Consider the following 23,650-nt stretch of genomic DNA (forward strand, 5'->3'; position numbering starts at 1 on the left):
TTTTTTCCATAACACTTGTATTGAGAAATAGAAGTGATTTCTTGTGTTAGGGGGTTAAAAAAAAAAAAAAAAAAGACAGGGAGACAGAAAAGCCTCTGGAAGGGAGAGCTTTCTCTTCCTTGTTATTTATTCTTCTTTCTATGATCTGGAGCTACTGGTCTTAGATACTGGAGGTGGTTCTGGGAACTCACATTAGGCTTGGTTGTGGGTGATTATGAGCGTTCTTGAGGCTATTGCCTTCTTCAAATGAGGGATATAGAGGGCGTGGTGTAAAGAGTGCCATTTGTTTTGGTAAGTGTTTCTTAAAGTCTGGTCCCCACCCGCGGCAGCATCAACATCATTTAGAAACTTGTTAGAAATGCTAATTTGAGTGCCCCATTACAGGCCTACTGAACAGAAACTCTTCTAGTGGAGCGCATTAAGCTGCGTTGTAACAAGCCCTGCAGGTGATTTTGATGCTCGCTCAAGTTTGTGTAACACTGGTCTTGGCTGCCAGAGAAACCAAACCCAGCACTCTAGACACATGGAATCCTTGTCTTCATCACTGAAGTCTGTGCATCTTTGTAGACTCATTTTGCCCCTAGAACAGTATCCGAAACATAGTAGGTGCCAAATAAGTGCACCTTATTGAGCACCTTAATGAGGCCAATGGCAGCCTCCCAAAATGCTAGATGAGTGAATGAGTAAAAGGAATTAATTTTGGCAATTATATATTTGTGCTTGTCCTTTCTAATGTGGGAGATGAAAGTTTAGAGTTGCTACTTTTCTTATAGAGTGAGGCAAAGCTTTGCCAAGGAAAAACAGTATAATTTTAATTAGCATAGGTAAGTAAAACCAAGCTCCTCTCTTTTTTACTTTGTTTTTTGTTTGTTTGTTTTTTGTTTTGTTTTGGGTTTTTTTGTTTTTTGAGACAGAGTCTCACTCTGTCGCCCAGGCTGGAGCGCAGTGGTGTGATCTTGGCTCACTGCAACCTCTGCCTCCTGGGTTTAAGCGACTATCCCATCTCAGCCTCCCAAGTAGCTCGGACTACAGGCGCCCACCACCACGCCTGGCTAATTTTTGTATTTTTAGTAGAGACGGAGTTTCACCATGTTGGCCAGGCTGGTGTTGAACTCCTGACCTCAAGTGACCCACCTGCATCAGCCTCCCAGAGTGCTAGGATTACAGGCATGAGCCACCGCACCCAGCCATCTTGCTTACTTTGAATAGGTGGAAAATATTTCCTAGTATATAGAGTGCAGGAATCAATTATTGAAGTTGCTCTTCTTACACATACCCTCACTTTTAACCCCAGGTTCTTAAGAAGCTTATGACTGAGGGAAGTAAAGTCCCTTTAGAGTTTATGAACTTTGACCCAAGAAAAAGCCAGAATCATCTTCTCCTTAATGAAACTTCATTTTATAGTTAAGAAACCTTTCAAGAAGAAGTCATTTCTACCTACCTTTCACTCAGAAACTAAGGATGAATTCTAAAGTCAGTTCTTTTTTTTGTTGGTTTTTTGTTTTTGTTTTTGCTGTCATTAAGTCTATTGTCTTTATAAGGGACATTTTGGGATTGTTCCACCTCATCGTTTTAACTTCTTTCTTGGGCTTCTCATAGACTGGATTCTCTCCTACGGCAGCATGAGCTTTCTTATACATCTTCCCCATCATGTCTAGAGTTACACTGTTCTTTATGTATTGAGAGAACTGTTTCTTGTAAGCATCTTCATCTTCCTCCATTAAGTAGCACATGTAATCTGAAACATTCTGGCCCATGATGTGCTTCTGGTGTACTTCTACATTAAATTATGTGCTTTCAGAATCATAACCAGGGAATTGTTTGGTACTGTGAGGAATAGACAAGCCTCCATCCGTAGCTCCCTTCGGGGTGCCAAAAACTTTATTGCCAGTGGTAGTTCTGGCAAGGCCTGCATCCAAATAGCAGATAAAGACACCTGGTTGAACATCAATGCTTTCCACATTATGTTGATCTCCAATCACCTCCGCTTGGCCTTCATAGATCTTATCCATGCCAAACCTATTGAAAAGCCTGTGGGCCAGGAGCAGGCCAATATAATACGCTGCAGCATCATTTGTCAGGCCAATCTTCACACCATATTTTGGCAGTTCATGTGCATATGCTGTGCAAACTATCATATCCCCTTATATATGGGCATAAGCAATCTGACAAATGGTATTTCTGTTTGTTACATGAGCTATCAGCCTGTATTTGGTTGTGTGTTTTTTATTTATTTATTGTCCACCGCTTGACAGAGACCTGCAGGCCCAGCAGTGCTAGGTGGGAAAAAGGGATAAAGTCAGTTCTTAACTGGAATACTCCATGTTCATCTCTCCAAGGAGGTGCTGGGTGTCTTGAGGCTGTCAAAATTCTTTTAAGTGGCAAAGAGAAAACAAGAAAGATCGCAAAGAACTTTCGGTGGCAGTCTCACAAAGTCTTTCAGTGTTCTCACTTGTTATTGTCCTGCATATGTTTTATTAATATCCAGACCTTTGGGCTTTAATTGAGTTTGGGAGCAATAATGATAGCTTTCTCTTATGTGATCTTTTAAGATAAGAAGCTTGGGACTTTTTCTGTTGCTTAGCAGATCCAGTGACAAATCTAATGCCACAGGAAACATTGGTGATTCAGTCCATGTAATGGTCTTTTCTCTGAGTCAGTAATGAAACACTTCCTTTGCCTCATAAGGAACATTGAGATGCTATGGGGTGTTGTCTTCACTATATGTGTGATTTTTGAGATACTGCTGCGACTCTTCCTCAGAGAGAAATCCAAGCCCAAAAACATGACTATTTCCAGAACCATTGCTACTAGAATTTGTTTCTGTATTCCTTACCCAAACACATTTATACTTTGTAATTTACTGACTCCCAAATTTATGTGCTACCATTGGATTAGTGATTATAATCAAGTGCTAATTAATAAATCTTGACTGGGTAGGAAAAGTTGTATTGTTTTAAAATACAAAGCTGTAGGAGATTTTTAAAAGTAGTAATTTATGCCAGTATACCTATGCACTGTGACTTCTAAAGTTTCATATAACAAATATTGTATATTCATCCTTTGATTTTGTTCATACGTATTCTCTCTTTACTGATGTTTGGCTAGATATGTGGTTCTCAAATTTAAGCACACATCAGAGTTACCTGAAGGGCTTGTTAGGACACAGATTGCAATGTTCTACCAACAATTTCTGATTCAGTAGTCTAGGAGAGGCTTTAAGAATTTACATTTCTAAGTTTCCAGGTGTTGCTGGTGCCACTGGCTCAGGAACTATACTTCGAGGCTCTGGGGTAGACACTTAGATTTCCTAAAGTAAATGCCCACTAAACAGAGTGACAAGTCTTTTAGGTAATAATCCGTATTATAGTTGTAACCATAGTATCACTAATCTTTTTGGTGACAGGTGGTTCTACTGCTCAGCTACGTAATAATAAAATTATAAAGTTTAAAACATTTTCTGGTACTGTATTTCATTTGATCATCTTCAGTAGCTACATAAGATAGGCATTGAAATTATTAGTCATAATTTATAGATAGAATTCAAGTAATTTGCTGAAATCAAGACCTAGCAATTTAGTCTCTAGTGACCTTTTTAATTTAGTAATGAGGTGTTCTTTTGTAATAAAAAGAGCTTTTTCACCAGTTGGCTGCCTCAGTAGGGAAACATGATATATCCCCACCCATAAAGATCTCCTTCACTAGCTGGAAATTTCATTTTTTCAAATGCCTTCCGTAGAGCAATGGTTCTTAACTGCACAATGGAATACCCAAGGAGAACTTTAAACAATGATGATACTTTATCCGCACCCCCAGAGAGTCTTCTTTAATTGGCTGGGGGTGTGGCCTGGGCATCAGGCTTTGAAAAGTTCCATAGGTAATTCTAATGTACAGCCACAGTTGAGAAGTACTGCTTTTGAAACTGATTAAAAGTTTTAGTCTTCAAAAAATTAACATTCAGATGCAAATACCTCTGGGAGCATTACTAACACATAACTCTGTTTTTAAGTGGCTACTAGTTGAATTCTAAGGTTATGAGACTTAGGAATGAGTATCTGGGATGGGAAAGTAGAGAGGAGCATCAGAGAAGGGAATGAAAGAAGGGATAGCATGCCACTTAATTTCATAATTTTGTTTAATATGGCCATTGGCCTTGGGCATGCCTATATATTTACAGTCTTCCTTCACTTGATGGATCATTTATAAACATCCAATTAATGTAATAAATACTTTTAAAACTGACTGAAATTGTGCTAAACAGATTTCCCAAAGCTCTTTATTCTGATTTCAAGTTTATCTGATACTTACAGAGCTAAAATGAGTAGATGGTTGGGTATTCAACCAACTTTAATTTAGATGCACAAGTCAGAACAGAAGAGGCATATGGCCCCATAACAGAACTCAGTTATTGTGAACACTGATACAATTTGTTTTCTTTTAAATTACAGTTCTAATCAGAGAAGGCCTTCTATTTTTTAGGAAATTACTTTCTTTAAGGGAATGAATCTTTGCAGAATGCAGCAATATTCATGATAATTTTCTACCCTACTTTTCTGAGTGTGTTCTCATTTCCCTCTGTTCATTCCATTCTCATTTCACTCGCATCCCCTCCTCTTATTTAATATTATACAATGCTTAGGCTTTAATGTGAAACCTTCCAAAGCCCATTAACTGATAATTGATGCTATAGTGTTGTATTTAACTTTGTACCTGTTCTGTTAGAAAATAAACCTTAAGAATAGTTTATTTGCAGTACAAAGAAATATCAGAAATACATATGATATTTTATATTTATTGCAATTTTATATTTGTGCTCTAAATATACAGTCTGTCCTGCCATTGGCTCTATTGACACTCCTGATTACTTTCTCCAATTTTTTTTCCTAGATTTTTCTTTCTTCCTCTTTGAATAGAAGTGCAAAATTGTGTACCAAAGTTTCTGCTAACACACAAAAGCATCTCTCTGCCAAACATTGCTTTGCAGGTCTTTGGGGGAAGAGATAAAGCTATGCTTAGATTACTGAGTAGTTAGGAAGGAGACAGGTTTAGTCTTAGAGATATTTTTTATTTTGTTTGAAGATCAAAGAGCACAGATATTATTTTACATATACTGTATGGTTATACAGGAATGTTTCTGATCAATCATCATTGACTATTTAAAATGCTATCATTACTTTTTCTTTTACATCTACATAGTCTAATTTTATTTGTATGTTTGATGCTTCTTTTATTATACTTTTTCTTCCCTGAATGTCATTTTAAGCCTAATTTATGAGTCTGTGTGTGTGTGTGTGTATTTGTGTGTGTGTGTGTGTGTGTGTGTGAGAGAGAGAGAGAGAGAGAGAAAACAGCATATAAACATAGAAGATATTTATGTCTTTCTTTTTTTTTGAGCTAGGACAAATTGTTTTTATTTTACTTTTTGAGTCTTTACCTGATTCTTTTTTTTTTTTTTTTTTTTTTTTTTTTTGAGATGGAGTCTGGCTCTGTTGCCCAGGCTGGAGTGCAGTGGCATGATCATGGCTCACTGCAACCTCCACCTTCCTGGTTCAAGCAATTCCCCTGCCTTAGACTCCCAAGTAGCTGGAATTAACAGGCGCATGCCACCATGCCTGGCTGATTTTTTTGTATTTTTAGTAGAGACGGGGTTTCACATGTTGGCCAGACTGGTCTCAAACTCCTGACCCAGGCAATCCACCCGCCTCAGCCTCCCAAAATCATCTGGATTCTTATACATGTTGTGGCTGGTTTCTACTCTTTGAGATTTTTAAGATGATTTATATGATTTCCAACTACTATTTTGAATTTTCCTGATGTGGGACCATGTTTTTCAAACTGTACGAAGGTTCCCAAGGGCACTGCAGAACGTTGTACATTTTCAGGGGAAACGTAGCGATATTGATCTTACAGCATACAAATCATTACAAATAAGTTATTTGGAACTAACTACAAGTAAAACTCAGTCTTTTTTTTCTGTCTTGGGGATGTTATTTTTAAAATTAGAGATACTAAGGATACTGTGAACTGAAAAAGTTTGAGAACCCCTGATTTAGGGTAAAATGAGTATCATTAAAGTTGGATTAAAAATGTCACCTAACTTCCTTTCACTAGATGTTGAATTTCATTTCAGAAGAGAAAATAAATGCATATAAGCTGCTCATTATTCAGGGCCCTGGTGATGTTCAGAATTTAAAACTGGAGACTTCTGTACTTCTAGCTAAGAGACTAGAGGTTTTGAATAATATGTAAATTTCTCTCTCATATCTGTATTCCTTCTGATGCGTCCTCTGAATATGTTTCCTTCCTCCGTCTCTGTTAGTTTGGGGTAAGAATGGTGGGTGATTAAAGCAAAGGAAAAAAAGAAATGAAGGAAAGAAGGAACTATATAATTAAAGGAGAAATTGCTAGCAACTTCTTTCGTGACAGCTAACAAGTTTATGTGATAACCTATACTATTGCATTTATTAATAACACAATTTTCAGATTACTTTTAACGAATCTATCATGCCTTGGCCCCTTTAAAAAGTTGGGTATTTCTACATTGTTTCTATGGAAATGTTGTTTGTTCATGTTATATATTTCAGGAATGATACAACAAAGCATAATGTTGACTTTAAAGTATAGTAAGTCCATTCTAAAATGACAGTTTTTAAATTATTTTAAAAAGTAATTATTAGAAAATATGTAGTACAGTCTTTAGGCCAGTACTAATAGCTGACTAAAAGAGAACAGTTCTCAAAGTACCAGATAAAACAGAGACAAATGCTTTACATTTTCACAGATGTCCTTTTAATTTTTTGTCAATTCTAAGATGTCTAACACATTTAATATCACTAAGAGGTTAATTCACATTATTAGTGAACTAACAGAATGTGCTTCAAACAAACAAGAGTTCTGAGACTTACGTTTTACAGACATAATAACAAAAATAATGACTAACACTTGTATTGCAGCTTAGAAAGGACACATTCACTATAACTTTCACAGAAACTCAAAGCAGGGGAGCCCAAAATGGAGCATAGGAAAACAAAGTCCAGTTGTTTTTTTTCAAGATTCAAAATAGACTTGATTGAAATTAAGAGCAAAAGACATAAAAAAGGTTGAATCTTATAACTAAATGTGCTTATCTTTCACTTAGGAGTTACCAATCCAGAAGTTATTTTCAGAGTTAAATAAAAGATTACAGAGGGAAACTTTAGTTTGAATAGTTAAAAGCACTTTATTCAATGCCATTCATTTCCCTCTGAAGAAACATAGTTATATAGTTAGTTTTAAAGAAAAATTCCCTGTGAAAGATAGTTTCTGTGTGGGATTGTACAATGTACTATTATTTTTTGAAATCCGGAAGGTCCTTTTACATTTGAGTCCTGTATATATCAAACTTAGATATAAAACCTATCACTGAGATTTTTAAAATAATACAAATCCCCTATTAAAAAAATGACTTGAGTTTAGAAAGAACAAAGGTTTGCATTCAGCTTTGTTCATCATTATTCCCTAGTTTTCACTTTGGTCTTTGAAAAATAATATATTTATCGGACTAGACAATGGTCTGTCGCAGCATTAACTATGACATCCCCCTATTCACTGTCTCCCACAGTTCCCTCGTCTCAGGTCACTTTCAATGTTGTGAAGGAAGAGTGTCCTTTAACCTGGGATTAGCTGTACCCAGCATCATAACAGGGCACCTGTGAACATCACAGCCCCCAAGATCCTAGGCTCTGTAATCATTAACCTTACTGGGTTAGTTCTTATATAACTTGACTCTTGAGATTGCAGAGTAACTCTTCTATACAAACTCATGTTCATGGTTGGTTCACACTTCTGGAAGCTAATATGTGTGTTCATTTATTTATCTATAATAATTTTCATTTATCTTTTTTCCTTAAGCATATGGCTTCTCCTATATAACTACTTTTACAAAAATTCTTTGAATTATCCTGTATATTTTCAATATAACTTAAGCTTAAAGTCTTACATATGAAGGGTTATTTGATAATCTTGACATGTTTTGCTGTTTACTTCTGCATGTTGTGGGTTGCATTTTCTCTAATGTGAAGATTTATAACTGAAGGCAAGAAATCTCTGCTAAGCCAAAATATTCTCCTAGTACTGTTCCATCATTTCATCAGTCCTCTTTCATCATTTCTATTGCTTTAGTGATTATATTCTTCCCTAACACGAGGAGGGTTTGGATACATATTCAGTCATTGAAAAACTTGGGTGAATCTGAAACCAAAGTTTGAGTGCATTCCTATTGTATTAACGATCTATATATCACAGGTCATGTTTCACTTCACAAAAATTCTTTCCAAAATAGTATTTTTAACAGTCATAACATTATTCATCTTTACATGTTTGAATGCATAAAATACTTTTGGAAAAAATAAAGCCTTTTAAAAATAAAGCCTTTTATTATGGTAAGCATGATCATCCTGATTTTGTGGGAACTTATGATATTACTATTTCCATTTTTAATTGAAAAAAATGAAGATTTTTAGTTTAAAAGCTATACAGTTTGTATATGATTATATCCTTATTTTAACTCAAATTTGAAATATTTCAAGATTTGGTTCCTAGAAAGGGATTTTATATATGTTTAAAAGAAAAGCCTGTCTATTGATGATAAATACATCACACTGTGTGGAAGAAGCTCAAGGCCTTTGTACTCTCAACAATATTCCTCTAAAATTTAAATAAAATACCAAAAACAAGCTCTTACTTAAGGTCATGGAGATTACTTTCTAGTATAATATAACTAATTGTTTTTTTTTTTTCTAGAGACAGGTCTTGCTATGTTGCCTAGGCTGGAGTGCAGTTTCACAGTAATAGTTCACTGCAGCCTAGAACTCCTGGCCTTAAGTGATCCTCCTGCCTCAGCCTCCCAAGTTGCTGAGATTACAGGCGTGAGCATGTACACCCATGCTAGGTATACCAGCATGATTTAATTCTTTATATTAGGAAACTGGCCTTTCACAATTTCCTATTTCTAGTTAGTATTCTGCCTCTTGACATGTGTAACCCCTTTGACATGTACCTCACACTGGTACAAACTTAGGCACTGAAACAAGACTGCAAAACCAAATGAAAAGAAACATGCCTGTTTTCTAGACTTACTCTGTAGAATACAGAGGAAAAGCAGACACATAAGGGAGAGAGAATTGGTGGAAAAAAATGTTGAACAATTGAAATGTGGAGGAAGAGAAGAGAAGGCAACTTTTATAGAATTTTGGATCTGGAAGAAGCATTCTAAACTATCTCTATGTATTTGATTATCTCATTTTACAAAGAAGAATGAAAACTTGCCTTAGGTCATTTACCTAAACCACTTAGAAGTCAAAAAGAGGTAACTAAACCTGGCAGAATTTGGGATGAGAAAAAACAAAGGAACAAGATAAAGTGAAAGGTAATGATATCATTTGGCTATGAAAAGAGTTTGGCTATGAAATTTGGCTATGAAAAGAGTTCTTCAGATCAGTGAGGATCAGGAAAAGAGAAATCAGACAGTAATAAGATAAAATGGGGAAACTATAAACTAAAAATATTAGACCTGAAAATGCACTATTTATTTAGATATCTTCCATCATGTACTATAATTATAATGGTACTTGCCCTATTCCACTCCACCCCCATTTTAATGTAATCTCACTGAGGTCAAGACTGTCTTACTCAGTAACTTTCTCCCTTATAGTACTAAAAAAGTATACATTAGACATAGTAGGAACTAAATTAGTTAAAAAGTTAGATACTTTATATGGAAAAGATTACTCTTAATAGCTAAGGAGTAATAGGAATTCTCTCCAGGGATAAGCTCAGTATATGTATGTTCCACCCTACCTTACCATTACTAAACACAATTGTTCTAGAAGAATACAATATTTTTAGAGCTACATTTTGCTTTTGATCATCCTGTGTTTACTTAGGACATTCAGTTTTGCTTAGGACAGAAGGAAATACACTGAAAAGGACAGAAGGAAAGACACTGAAAAGAGAAGGGAAGCCTTTGAAAGATAAAAACTAGCAGGAGGCTCTTCAGAAGAAGGAACCATATGAGTGGAGTTGATTGGTACCCTGGGTACCAGCTGTTAGATCCAAGGCAGATGGGCTTTGCTCTGCCCTGCAAATGCTTGTGTCTGGCCAACAATCACAAGGCACAACAGCCAGATTCCAGCAGTGAAAGGCAGAGCGGAGAGACATTTTTTTTCCTGGCACTTGTCACTCTTTGGATGCTATCTGCATTAAAGATTTAAATTAAATTAATATTGCTGGCCATATGCTCTGTATACTGTAGTTATATAGTGTTGTCTTGGTTGCTAGCTACTATGGATGCTGTGGTTAAGCAAATTGTTGCCTTAGCCACCAGACACATTTTTAGTACAAGCTCTGACTTTTTAATGTTCCCCCCTTCTCTTCAGAAAACTGTTTCTTGGGTAGATATGATGTGCTATGTCATTAGGTTAAATTGTTTAGATGTTGGTTAGCCTATCAATTCCAAGAATACATTTATATTTTTCTTTTTATTATTGACTCATTCACAGGTGGTTATAGAATGCCCATTTATCCATTACATGGTCTATCACTGAAATGATGGGACTGATGAGTAGAGTTGAGAAGACTTAGAAGGTCTTTCTCCTGCCCTTAACCATCCCCGACCCATCCTTCTTGGTTTAACACATATCACCCTTTCAAGTTAAATTCAAGTTGTAATTTCTGTACCTTGAGTGCCTTCTTTCTACTTTTAAGGTGGTAAATTGCCCTGAGAAAAGCAATATATTGCCAAATACTATGTTACAAATGAGTTTACAAAATTATTTAATTCTCTGAAAGAAGAGAAAGATAGGAACACATGAGAACATTGGGCAGCTGATAAGAGGAGTAGAGGGACTGGAATGGAGGCAAGAAATGAAGAGGAGCGATGGTCTCTGAAGTCTTTGCTCAGACTGGGATTCACTTGAACCATCACCACCCCCTAGAGTAAGAACAGCAGATGGTTTCCATCCAGGACTCATTTGCCATTTGATGGGCTTCTTGCACCTTTTCCTTTGGTATGTACTGTATAAAAATGCCATTAAAGCCATTTCTTGATATGTAGCTAGAGCAGTGATTCAAGTGGAATATGCCTTCTTCTCATTGTATAAAAGAACCTTTGATGGGAAAATAGATCTTTAACTTTTAACTATAGGCAGAAAATTAAATATAGGATCTGACATTTAAACTTATGGACAAAAAGTGAGGGTTACATTTCCATGGTAAGGACCATCATATTTGAATCTTTAGTATCAAATAATAAAAAGATAAGCAAATTAAAAGTCTCTAAACAGAATATACCTTTTGTAGAGGGTTTAAAGTAAATATATATTGGCAATATCATCTTTTATAATTAACTTTTGTAGTATGAAGCCATTAGTTTTTTAAGCATGGAGGAAGGATTGCATTAAAAAAACATATACATACAGTTTGCATGCCAGTAACTTTAGGTGTTTAAGAATAAAATATAATTAGTGCATTTTTATTAAATTCTGCAGAACATCTGCTTATCTCCAGGGGATCTGGACACTAAGCCACTAGAATTTTGTTTTTGATTAGGTACACACTGACTGGTCATGTGGACATTTTATGTTTTGGTTATAAACTATAAGTCTTTAGATTTGAAAGCATCGTGGTTTCGTGTAACTGGATGTAATTATTCCCAACTGGGTTTAAAATCAGCATCTTAGCAATGTTTTACAGACTACTTTAGAAGAAGTTATATACAAGAGGCTTGATCATATAAAAAGAATCTAAACTCAATCATTTCTCTTGTGGACTTAGTTTAGATTATTTCCAGTTGATCTGTATTTTCTACTTTCTAAAGTTAAAAGCTTCATTTTCCTTAATTCAAAAGTATGTGTTTAAAAATCCATTCATTTAGATGCATTGGTTTATAGAGTTATCCTGTTGCTACTGACTTAAAAAGAAAAAAAAATCTGTAAACCTGCCAGGTGTGGGAGTAATAGTTGGAAGGAGCTTTGTATGCTGTTGGAGGAAGATAGTACAGTGTTGTGGGAAGATTTGGAATAGATTACTGATATAGTCAACTCTTGAGTGTGAAATACCACACTGTCTAATATAACATTCTAGAAGAAAATTAATAAAAGACAAATGTAAGGAAAAAAATGTATCTTCATAAAATATAGAGCAATTTCAGCTGTCTATTCAAGGACTTTAATTTTTACTTCATAAAAGATAGCATTCTGAAATCATGAAGCTAAAATGAACCCCCAAGTACTCTTGATTCCCAGTTTTTAAGAAGTATAGTAGGAAGGCATGATCAAAATTAAGTCAATTCATAATTCTTAGCACTTAGCCCAATATCTCCTAAGAGATACTGTGTTTATATCTCATAAACACAATGCTTTGGTTTAGTAACTATCTCTGTTGAATGAATGAATGAGTAAATGAATGAATGACCTGCCAACTGCATTTAGCTTGACAGTTTTAGTTTGGGTATATATGTAATTTTTAAATTAATTACTGGATCCCACTAAAGAGCAAAATAGCCCTGAAAGTAAAGGGGTCTGAAACAAAATATTGGACTATGGGTCAGTTTTATTTCTTCCTTGTGGTTTTGTGTAATTTTCCAAATTTTTGATAACAAATATTATGTACCAAATTTTTTTAAAGATACATACATTGTTAGAATTTATCTTAAAATGAAATATAAATCGCAGCTCTACTAACTCATATCTGTGATTCAAATTGCAGAGGCCCTGCTTTTGCAATAAAGGCTACTTTTGAAAACAAATGTAATTATAGCCAAACAACATTTCTAGGGTTAAGTTAGAGAAAGAAGAATTTTATCTTGACTTAATTCAGTTCCTACAAGTCAAGATAAAATTCTCCTTTCTTTAACTTAACCCTAGGAAGCTGAGTTAATGTTTCTGCCACTGAAACAAAACCAGATCAGTTGTATTTTGTAGTGTTGAGAATGTTTATTCTTTCCTGAGAAATAACCAAGATATGTTATTGAATGCCAATGTTCTTGTTTCAAGTATAGTGATCTTTGAATGACTTAAAAAAAAATAATCACACTAACCGATAAAAAAAATCCCCTGCTCTCCCCGATAGAGGCAAAATATTTAACCAGGGTGGATGGATAATCTGAGCCACTATTGCAGTTGGTAGTTGACTCCTATGACTAATGGTAGAGGTATCTGTCTAGGTGGACCACATGGACCTAGTTATCTGCCCACTGGAATGACACAATGGGGAGATATCCGATGAATATCATGGAACATCTGTGAATGGATCATAACTATGCCTGGTGTGAATCATTCTTCCCTCAAAAATTCTAAAGTTTAATAGTTAAAAAATTCCAAACTGTTGTCGTCACATAAACTTCGTTGTTTGGCTTATTTTAGGGGTTGGGAGGGAAGGAATACAATACATACTCTAGGACATTTTGCCAGTAAGTTGTTTGACTATGTTTAAGACCGCTAAGTTTAGGAAAACATAAAAAATGGTTGCAGAAGGTGATCAGCAAGAACCCTGGGTCACTGCAAGCAATAAAAAAGACTTTCTTTAACTGCTCACCACTGTCATGGAGGCTACATGATTTAAGTATCATGAGCTTGGTGGATTTAATAGTTTGCCCTGTCAGTCTTTAAATTTAAAGGGCTTAGTTAAAGGTGTGCATAACATGATAACGGAGGCACTCCTACCTGCAGAATTTCTATGATTTAGGGGAACTTGGGGGAAGCATTTGGTGTCTAGCCCTTTAGGTGACAGTTTCTTTCACTGAATGATCCTGTTTCACATATATTTCCCTAACAAGTGATCACACTGTTTTTTTAGGGCATTATTACTTAAAACAACTGGGAAAAAAAAAAAAAAAAGAAAAACAACTGAAGGATTCTGTGGGATTAGCTAGGTGTGAAGCTGTGGTTTCCTGGATACTGCTAATGCTGCTTTTACAACTCTTTCTGGGTAATTTAGCCTACCTGTTTATAGAGATGGGGTGGGTGAGTGGGGGAATAGCTTAGTGTGTGCTTTTATTTCTATTGCCAGGAGTAACCTGTTACCGCTATATGATCTGAAACATTTAGCATTGTCTTGTAGTTTGACTTGTTTCTCTTTGATATCTTGATATACTTATCTGCTTCTTTTGATTCCTTGACACTAAAGAGAAAATGAGTATACATAAAATCTGCTCACCAGGAACATTTAAAAATACGAGTGTGTGTTTGTGTGTGTCTTTGTATTTTGTGAAATGTGAGCAAGTTATGGTGAATATCTTTGCCAATGATTAATTGACATATATTTAATAAACTGTATGGGAATGTTTTTAGCTGTGGTAAACAGATCACATAGACTAATTTTTTAAAATGAGATCAGTTAATATTTGAATGAACTATGTATGTATTTATTTGACAATGGTATAATCAACAGGGATCAACTCTGTTGGAATAAACAGACTAGTTGGTTACAGTCCAAAAGAGGCCCACTGCAATCTCTAATTTCTAAACAATGAATGGGCTTTTAGAGAGATAAATATATAAATGGAAGAAAAAATGAAATGTGTGGATGGGATGTATTCCTAACAAAAACTAAATAGATGGGATTTGTTCTACAAAATATCAAAAAGTAAATTTGTCCCTATTGTTCTATTTTTAAATAAATACACAATCATTGTTTTGCATTGAAATGCATATTCGTACATTTTATTGATAATATTATTTTGGGAAATTGTAATCTGTTGTTTTGTTTATTTGTTAAGGGAAGCACGAAGAAAAATTTACAAATGTGAATAAAATTGTTTAAGATTACCAATAGTTTCTTTTCTGGACTTGAAATAGTTATATTTCTAAATATGAGAAAAATAACTTTGCCTAAAATTTCAGTATAATGACCAGGTCTTCTCTCCATTTTAGAGAAGCAGTCCAATGTGGAGCAGATAAGACGGCAGTGATCCAGTGAGGTCAATTCCCCACAGAGGAAAGCTATGCATACCTAACTTAATGGAAGGTAAACTTCTCTTCAATTAATGATGTCCTCCTTTTCTCAAGGTGTCCAAAGACAGGAGGTGGTCTGTAAAAGGTTGGATGACAACTCCATTGTCCAGAACAATTACTGTGACCCTGACAGTAAGCCACCTGAAAATCAAAGAGCCTGCAACACTGAGCCCTGCCCACCTGAGTAAGTAAGGGAAAGAAATGAGAATTATTTTCTCCAGGTGCAAAGAGAAAAACCTTATGTATTCATGTCTGGAAACATATTTATATGATGAGAATAAATTAGGCTGAAAAAAGCTAGAAAACATCCTGAGAGGGAGGAATTTTGGTGTCTCTTTTACTGAGCAAAGATTCCTATTTATCCATAGATTTCAGTCATTAACTTCTTTAAAGCAGGAACTTCAATGAATTTTGTTCTGACACAATGCTGGAAATGATCATATTTCATCAGTTCTAAAGCACACATCTTTTCACATTTTAACATCTCTGAAATTAGGATTCAACTTGCAGCTAATGGTGTCTTACCATAATAATTGACACTTTTCCCCAATCTTAATGGCACATAAAAAAAGTCTTAGATGTAATAAAATATAGTGATTTATTTACACTCCTGTCTTTTCTACATATTTGTCCTGAAGACTTAAAGACCTTTTTTTTTTTTTTGAGACGGAGTCTCGCTCTGTCGCCCAGGCTGGAGTGCAGTGGCGCGATCTCGGCTCACTGCAAGCTCTGCCTCCAGGGTTCATGCCATTCTCCTGCCTCAGCCTCCCAAGTACCTGGGACTACAGGCGCCTGCCACCACACCCGGCTAAAATTTTTGTATTTTTAGTAGAGACGGGGTTTCACCGCGTTAGCCAGGATGGTCTCCGTCTCCTGACCTCGTGATCCGCCAGCCTCAGCCTACCAAAGTGCTGGGATTACAGGCATGAGCCACCGCACCCAGCCAAGACCTAAAGACTTTTAAAATGGTTTAGAAATACTCTGGAATAGAATATCAGGGCTTTAATTTGCTGACCCAATTTAAAGTTCTGTTGTTGTAAGGCATCCTATCTTCTGAGTGTTGGGTACAGGCATAGAGGTATACTTTAGTCTCTTTCTGTTGATTAATGCAGCAATTACAACTCACTGTAAAGGGATTAAGAAGGAGAGAGCCCATTCATTTTAATGATGGTTTTAAATGAGACCTGCTCTCAATGAGCCACACATTATAATCTGTAAGAACAGAAAGGTTTCTTGATTGAGCAAAAGGTTCAAGATGATTATGTGATGTTGAGTTGATCACGACAAAAGTAATCTTTGTAGAGATTTTGCCTGATTGAAAACTGCAAGAGAAAACATGTGTGAATGGTATTTCATTCTTGTTTGAGAAATTGGATGAACTGTTATCTGCCTGGTTAGTTAATCATCCCAACATGAAACTGATAAGGCAAAAGAGAATAAGCAAATGAATTTGTATGTTCCAAACTCTCTACAACTGGAGAGAAAAACTTTATAATGAAGCTTTTCTAAAAATGACTAGAGTGGAGCTACAAAAACATGGAACTTAAAATACATAAATAATCCATGTCCCAAATAACGTTTAAACCAAGGTGCATTTCTTGTTCAAGGTGCATTTGTTGTTCCAAAGCAATAATGCCTTATGAACTTCTATTATCTAAAGTCAGTGTCTGCCTTAACATCTGAATCTTAAAGGTGATACTCACTACTAGTCCTTTGAAGAGGTGTAGGGTATTGGCAACCAAATAAGAAGCACAAGGAATCTAGAGTGATAGTTTTTGTTCTAAGACTTTTGTAATTTTACATTGAGTTCTTTTCAAAATATTATCACCATATAACTAATCTCTTAAAATCCAGACATGGGAAAGTATCGAAATGTGACCTATCATATGTGTTATAAAGACAAGTTATTAAATTTTTTTCACATTCCTCTTTTCTGCCAAGTATTTTTATAAATTTATCTCAAGAGAAACTGAGAAACTGTAAAGCAATGGGATACTCAAAATCCATGGGCCAATTTTGTCCCTTTTTATGTTTCCAGTAACTTCAGCATATTTTCATGTCATTGTGAGTCTCAGTCTATTATGTTAATTCTCTGACATTCAGGATCTTAAGTAGTATATTTGGCATTTCATCAGCCTTTGAAGGCATCTGAGTGAGCCTGGTCACACCCTATTCCATTTTGGCCTAAGCTTTTTCATTTGTTTAAGCTTAAAAGCTTAAATGTCCAATGTCCTTAGAGATTTCAGTTGTTGGTTGTTTCATCCCATAAGTTGTGTGTTTGAGTATTACATTGGAGGTTTTTGTTTTTTAACAGTTTAAGGATAATTGACATATTGATGTACATTATTAAAATTAAGCTTTCTGTCTCCTTATGTAGTTCTGAAGTGAAGTTACTTATTTAAGTTTGGAGATGGGGAATGGAATTCAAAAGAAAAGATACAGAGAATATGGGAAAAATAGAAAGTTCAGTCTGATGGCTTTTTTTTTAAAGACCTAAATGTAGATATTTAAAATATTACTCATTATTAGCCTACTTCTCTTAGTTGCTTTTTAGTTTCTTCTTTAGTCTTTTGAATTCAGACTATGGAAAAGGAAATTTTAATTCTTCAAAATGGTTATTGTATATGCTTGACTTGCGGTGGGATTACATCCTGATAAACCTATACAAAGTTGAAAACATTGTAAGTTGAAATGCATTTACTTCACCTAACCTACTGAACATCATAGCATAGCCCAGTGCACCGTAAATGTGCTCAGAACACTACTATTGGGCAAAATCATCTGGCAACACAGTACACTGTAGAGTATTGGTCATTTACCCTCGTGATAGCGTAGCTGACTGGGAGCTGAAGATTGCTGCTGCTGCCCAACATCTAGAGAGACTATTGTACCTCATATTGCTAGGGTAGGAAAAGGTTAAAATTCAAAAATTCAAGTAGTTTCTACTAAATGTGTATTGCTTTCATATCATTGTAAAGTGGAAAAACCGTTAGGTTAAACCATCAAACATCAGGGACCATCTGAGATTCCCAGTTGACATTGTTATTATAGAGATAGAAATCATAGAAAGGCTACTGAATTCAGTAAAACTTTACAAGTGTGAAGAAAGCAGATAGGTTTTTTTTTAGATGATCATGTGACAGGCAGATAAGCAAAAAGAAGAAAACAAAAAAACCTATAAACCACTGTTAATACTTTGATGTATATATTTCCAGTATTTTTTCTATGTATACAGAGGCGTGTGTTTATAAAAAAATTGTATTATTCTATTTATGACACTTTATAGTCAGTTCTCAACATTTTGTACATTTGAAGTCTTTGACAACATTTAGTATATATGTGACTGTTTATTTAAATTGGTATTCCACTCTTAAACAATTTTGGCTGTATTTTTTATTTTGATCCCCTGCAATAATGCAGCATTAACCACTTTTGCTTCTGAAACTGTTCTTTATAATTATATATGCTAAATAAAGAAGAAAATAATTTATAGTTCAAATAGAAGCACATGTTAGTCTTTGAGATCACACTGTCCAATTACTTTCCAGAAAGATTGTGTGAATCTATATTCCCATTAACAGTCTATGAGAATGCCATTTCCTGGAAGTGAACAACAGTGGGTATTATTATTTTAAAAATAATCTTTCATTATTTTATAGGGGAAAAGCCCTGATATCTAATTGCTGTTTTACTTTGCATATATGGGACTGCTGATGGGACTGAACATTTTAAAATTTTGTTTAGTGGCTGTTTGTACTACTTCTCTTTTGCCTTTTATCATCATGGCCTTTCCTATTGAACTACTTATCAATACTTCTATTGAAGTATTTATTATTTTGTTATTGATTTGCATGAACTCTTAATGTATTTAGGATATGAACTCTTTTATCTGTGTTCTAAGTATTTTTACCTAGTTTGTCATCTATTTTCCATGTTATTTATGGTGTTTTGATCTATTTTTACTTACAAAATTTAGAAAATCTTATTTAAGAAAGCTGTCAAACCTTTATTTCTTCATTGGTATACTGTTTAGAAAGGTCTTCCCCACTCTTTCAAAGTTTCTTTTTTTATTTTTAATGTAAACATTGACCTATCTGAAATGTTTTGCCTGATTTGAGGAAGGGATCTATACTTATTTTCAATTACGATTGTTTTCCCTATAGCATTAGTTTAAAATTCTAAATCATATTTTTTATCAGAAAGTATTTTTTCAAATAATGAAATATTTCAAATGTCTTTAGTTATATTGAGAGAATTTATAAGTACAGTGTACAAAAAGGGAGAACAGTAAGATTTGTCCTTATAGAGAAAATGACGGAGGACTAGGAAAAATGGACAAAACAGGCATTGATAGAGAAATAATATTATGTTTATTTGGAAGACTTTGAAGGCCCAGAGGAGGCCTTGCTGGGGAAAGTTACCATGTTCATAGCAGCAACCCTTTTTATAAGAAAGAGTATAGTAGTCAAGGTAGTAAAGTGACTATGAATGAAAGTAGTGGGATCCATGACATAGCCTTAAATAACTGGAAAAAAAAGGAAAGGAATTAATATTAAGGGATATGATTGGTAAGAAGCTAATCCCCAACCATAAGAAAAAAAAATAAGTTGGAATCCAAAGAGAAAGGCTGAGTTCAGTTTTTACCATGCCGTGTTTTAATAGCAAGAGTATTTCTGCATATGACCTCATGTGAAGAATCCTTGAGTGATAAATATTATTCCTGTATGATACTGTGGTTTTTAAAATTGTGAAAAACAGAGAGGTGAAAACAAGAGAACTATTCATTTTAATAATATTGTGATCAAGAATTTAAAAACATTTATTAATCAACTGCAAGTTGGAAGACACTGTACTTTGGGAGAAATGGTTCCCTTTCCTGAGGGTAATCTAAATGGGCAAATATATACAAAAATAACTACAGTACAAGACAAAATCTGTTAAGTACAATAAGAGAGTTATAAGCAAAAGTGCTGAAGGAAACAGGGTGAGAAGAGATTGATTTTTATCCAGTGGCTAGGTTTTATTTAATTGGTATATTTTAAGGTATAATGTTTAATAACCATTATTTTGAGTCATTGGACCTCACCCATGGACAACTGTCATCTCTTATTTTAAGTTTAGAAAAAGATTCATCAGAGTCATCTATAAATCTCCAAAATTTAAGACCTAGGAAGAATCATAGAAATTATTTAGGTCAACTCTCATCATTTCACAGACTGAGGTATGCTAATATCCAGTGATGTCTTTTCCATTACATCAGACATCACCAGCTTTGTAAGGTACAAATCAAATGTCTGGTGGCACTTTGATACATCTAATTTTGCTTGCTTCATTGACACATTCTCAGTTGCTACAACTTCAGAGATGTTTATTATGTTGATTTTTAAAAATTTAGAAAAACCTTGACTGTATAATGTTTAGGGCATAGAGTGTTCTGCTTAATATTAGTTTCACTTTCCAATTAGCTGAGAAATGAAAAAAAAATTCTTTTTATTTTTTTAACCACTTTTTGTTTTGAAATTTTTTTAAAGTTAATTTAAAACGTAGGAAAGTTCTTTATCTTTGTAAGTAGACAATAGGTTATATAACTGAATTTCTCGTTGAGTAAAGATATTATTGTCAAATTCTGAAGATTTTTACAATTTTGCTATGTTGTGTTTGTAAAAAGGGTTGATGATTAGACCCTGACTCTGGGACAAAGCCTAGGAAATCTCTCTCTTAATCCAAATATTTAATATCAGTTTATTTTCATATGCTCTGCCATTTTCCTTTAAATTAAAAAGCAAAAATAATATTCTGGTTTTATGATGATTATTTCTTCAAAAATATTCTGGTTTACCAAGGTTGGGGCAAATTTTTTATACTGTCTCTCTTATTCCCTTCTCCAAATTATACTATTTTTTGTAATAATAAGAGATTGGGACTGTAGGTCAGATTACACAGGCTGCAGCAAGCCACTCTTATTTCAGACACTCGAACATGAATCCCACTAATTGTTAACGTCTAATGGCTATGAAGGACTTGTGAAGATAAAGACAATTTGTGTATTGAGAAAAGCTCAGAAAGAAATAGCCCCAGAATTGTTCCAGCTATAACGATTCAGCAATTTATATTCCCAGAGAGAATTTCTGTATTCATGTTTTTACCGCCAAGTCTAGAGGAGGGAAAGAAGACAGAGAAAGAAAAGAATGCCATCAGAGGGTCAAATATGTGGAGAAGGAAGACAAGGGAAAGCAGTATGTCTTAAACTAGGTGGGAGAGTGGAGAAACTGAGACAAGCAGATGCAGTGGTAGAATTGCAAAACTATTTAAATAACTAGGGTGTGATTTCATCCTTCAGAGAGACATGGGAAGGGATGATATGATGAGCAATAAAGATGCAACAGGGACTGAGTGTGAAGCCTGAAATCAGTGTTAAAGTCAGAAAGGAAATTGGGAGGGTGATTAATACTTTTAATTTCATATATTCCAAGGTAAAGGCTAGAGTGATACATCTAGGTTAAGTTTCTGAGGAGAGATGGAATGGTTGAGGGGACAAAGCATAAAAAGACAGAGGTGTCCCTGACCCTTTGCAACACTTCTGAATCATTGTGGTTACTTGGGGCACCTGTGTTTAATTTGAAGGCCTCCCTCCCTCTTACATTATGAGAACTAATGAGATCATGGCTGGAGGTGGTGTGACTGAACTTTTTGTGACTGTAATACACATTTCTGTTTTATCCCCTAATCTTGGTGATGAAATCACTGTTGCAAAGTTGAATCAGAGTTTCACTATGGCTGGCATGCAAGTTATTATTTTCAGTACACATTTTCCTCCTTACCAAAAATGGTACTAACAACTGGGGATCATGTTCATATGTGGAAAACAGAAAGGAAAGAATATGAAAATTACTTTAAATATCCCTTGGAAAATGACTTAGAAAAAATGTTTGTGTCAGATTTTTAAAATTCAAAATTAAATCATCATTCTTTAAATGAATTTTAGGCTGAAATTTTGTAGATGTTGATAAAATATAATTTAAATTTGAAAAACTGGCTAACTATATTTCTAAATGCTGGTTTTCTTTATAAGTAAAGACAATACAAATAATAATGAACAAAGGCCAGTGTTGCTTAATTGGCTTAATGCAGGCTCAAATTTAGGATACTAGTACTCTGACTTCACTAAAGTATTATCTTCCGTATACAAAACTGGCACAATGGAGCTATGCTCACAGAAATAGTGAGAAATTTGCTCTTAAGCTTTCCATATTCTTCTCTCTTGGGAGTCTCCCACCTAAAAGCATGAGCATGTCCATTGAGAATAACGGCATGATTTATAATTATGGATTGAAGAAAATGTCTTGTGATCCCATGCTTGTAACCTATATTTTACTATTCAGCAATGTTAAAATGAATTTCGATTGAAATAGCAATCAATGGGGAATCTAGTCCTGATTCCATCATTGCTCTTTTCATGATTTTGGAGAACTGTTTTCATAACACTGGATCTTACTTTCTTCTATAAAACAAAGCACAATGCCTTGAACATAGTAGACATTCAGCAAATATTTAATAAATGAAATACAATATGTCAGTCAAGACCCTTGTTACAGATAACAAAACTTCAACTTGAGCTGGCTTCAGCACATAAGATTTACGTAACACAGCTGAGGGAAGTGTAAGGGGGAACCTAGCTTGAGAAATGGCTGGAATCAAGGACTCACACACTATCCAGACTTTCTAGCTCCTCTGCATTCTTTGAAATCAGCTAATTCCACTTGACAGGGAACCCAGCCACTGCAGCTCTGGACTCATCTTCTTATGCACCTTTGTGACCAGAAAGGAAAGGGTCTCTTTTGCTCTAGTTGAGATATAAAAATTCTAAACCAGAATTCTCATTGATCTGGTTTAGATCATGAGTTACATCCCTTAGACTGATTAATGTGTCCAGAAGAGTGAATCCTGCAGAAGTGTTGCAAAGAAAACCAAAACAAACCACAAACCCCCTGAAATTATGTATGTGAAAGTTTATGACTTTAGGGTAAAGGTGTAGTATACCTACAAATGTGAGACATGTTATTTTTTTCTAAGATATTTGCATTTCTTTCCACATTAGCTGTGTAGAAGCTGTTTTTAGGAGCCAAAACGTTGAAACAAGAGATCTGCCTGTTTTCATAGAGCTAGCTCGAGCTGTGCTCTTGCCGAAGGTGTTTTAAGACTCCTACGTCCTCAGGATGGATACCCGGCCTTCTCTGTCCTTGTAAGGACATTCAAGTCCTATCTTCATAGAGGTTTATTTCTAGAAATTGAAAAACAAATCCCCAGCTTCCTTAGAGTGGTTTTAGCATAAAATTTTTAATTATGGGAGAACCTGCCTCAATGTGATAATAATAAAAATACCTACTATTTCTTGTTTGTTATATGACAGACACTATGTTAGAAGCATTCAGTGGTGTGCTGGAGCCAGCTAGTATTGGTTCATAGGACCCTATTATTAGCATATCTTCTCCTGTTTACCTTTAGTATATCAAGCTGGTAGCTTGAAATTGGCCATAGTGAGGTTTTTACACTACAAAAATTGGCAAATGCCACAAATCAGAACTCCCCCACCCCCCGCCATGGGGAGCCAGTGGTTAAACATTTATTAGCACACCACTGGGAGCTTTATATATATATGA

The 23,650-nt window shown here is 34.9% G+C and overlaps 1 protein-coding gene and 1 pseudogene across 6 annotated transcripts in view; one reads left to right on the forward strand and one right to left on the reverse strand.

Annotated features, from left to right (window-relative positions):
* Window positions 1–23,650, forward strand: part of ADAMTS6 (ADAM metallopeptidase with thrombospondin type 1 motif 6) — a 328,215-nt gene that overhangs the window by 268,909 nt on the left and 35,656 nt on the right. For all 6 annotated transcript variants that reach the window (XR_008652403.2, XM_055252144.2, XM_063623237.1 and 3 more), the window contains one exon: window positions 15,045–15,174. Coding sequence is in view for 5 of the 6 variants with exons in the window: in XM_055252144.2 (XP_055108119.2) it covers window positions 15,045–15,174 (130 nt within the window). In the remaining variant the exon portion in view is untranslated. The remainder of the gene's footprint in view (window positions 1–15,044; window positions 15,175–23,650) is intronic.
* On the reverse strand, window positions 1,456–2,225 carry LOC129468483 (large ribosomal subunit protein uL18-like; annotated as a pseudogene).

This window comes from Symphalangus syndactylus, chromosome 18, assembly GCF_028878055.3.
Source record: "Symphalangus syndactylus isolate Jambi chromosome 18, NHGRI_mSymSyn1-v2.1_pri, whole genome shotgun sequence".
Taxonomy (NCBI): domain Eukaryota; kingdom Metazoa; phylum Chordata; class Mammalia; order Primates; family Hylobatidae; genus Symphalangus; species Symphalangus syndactylus.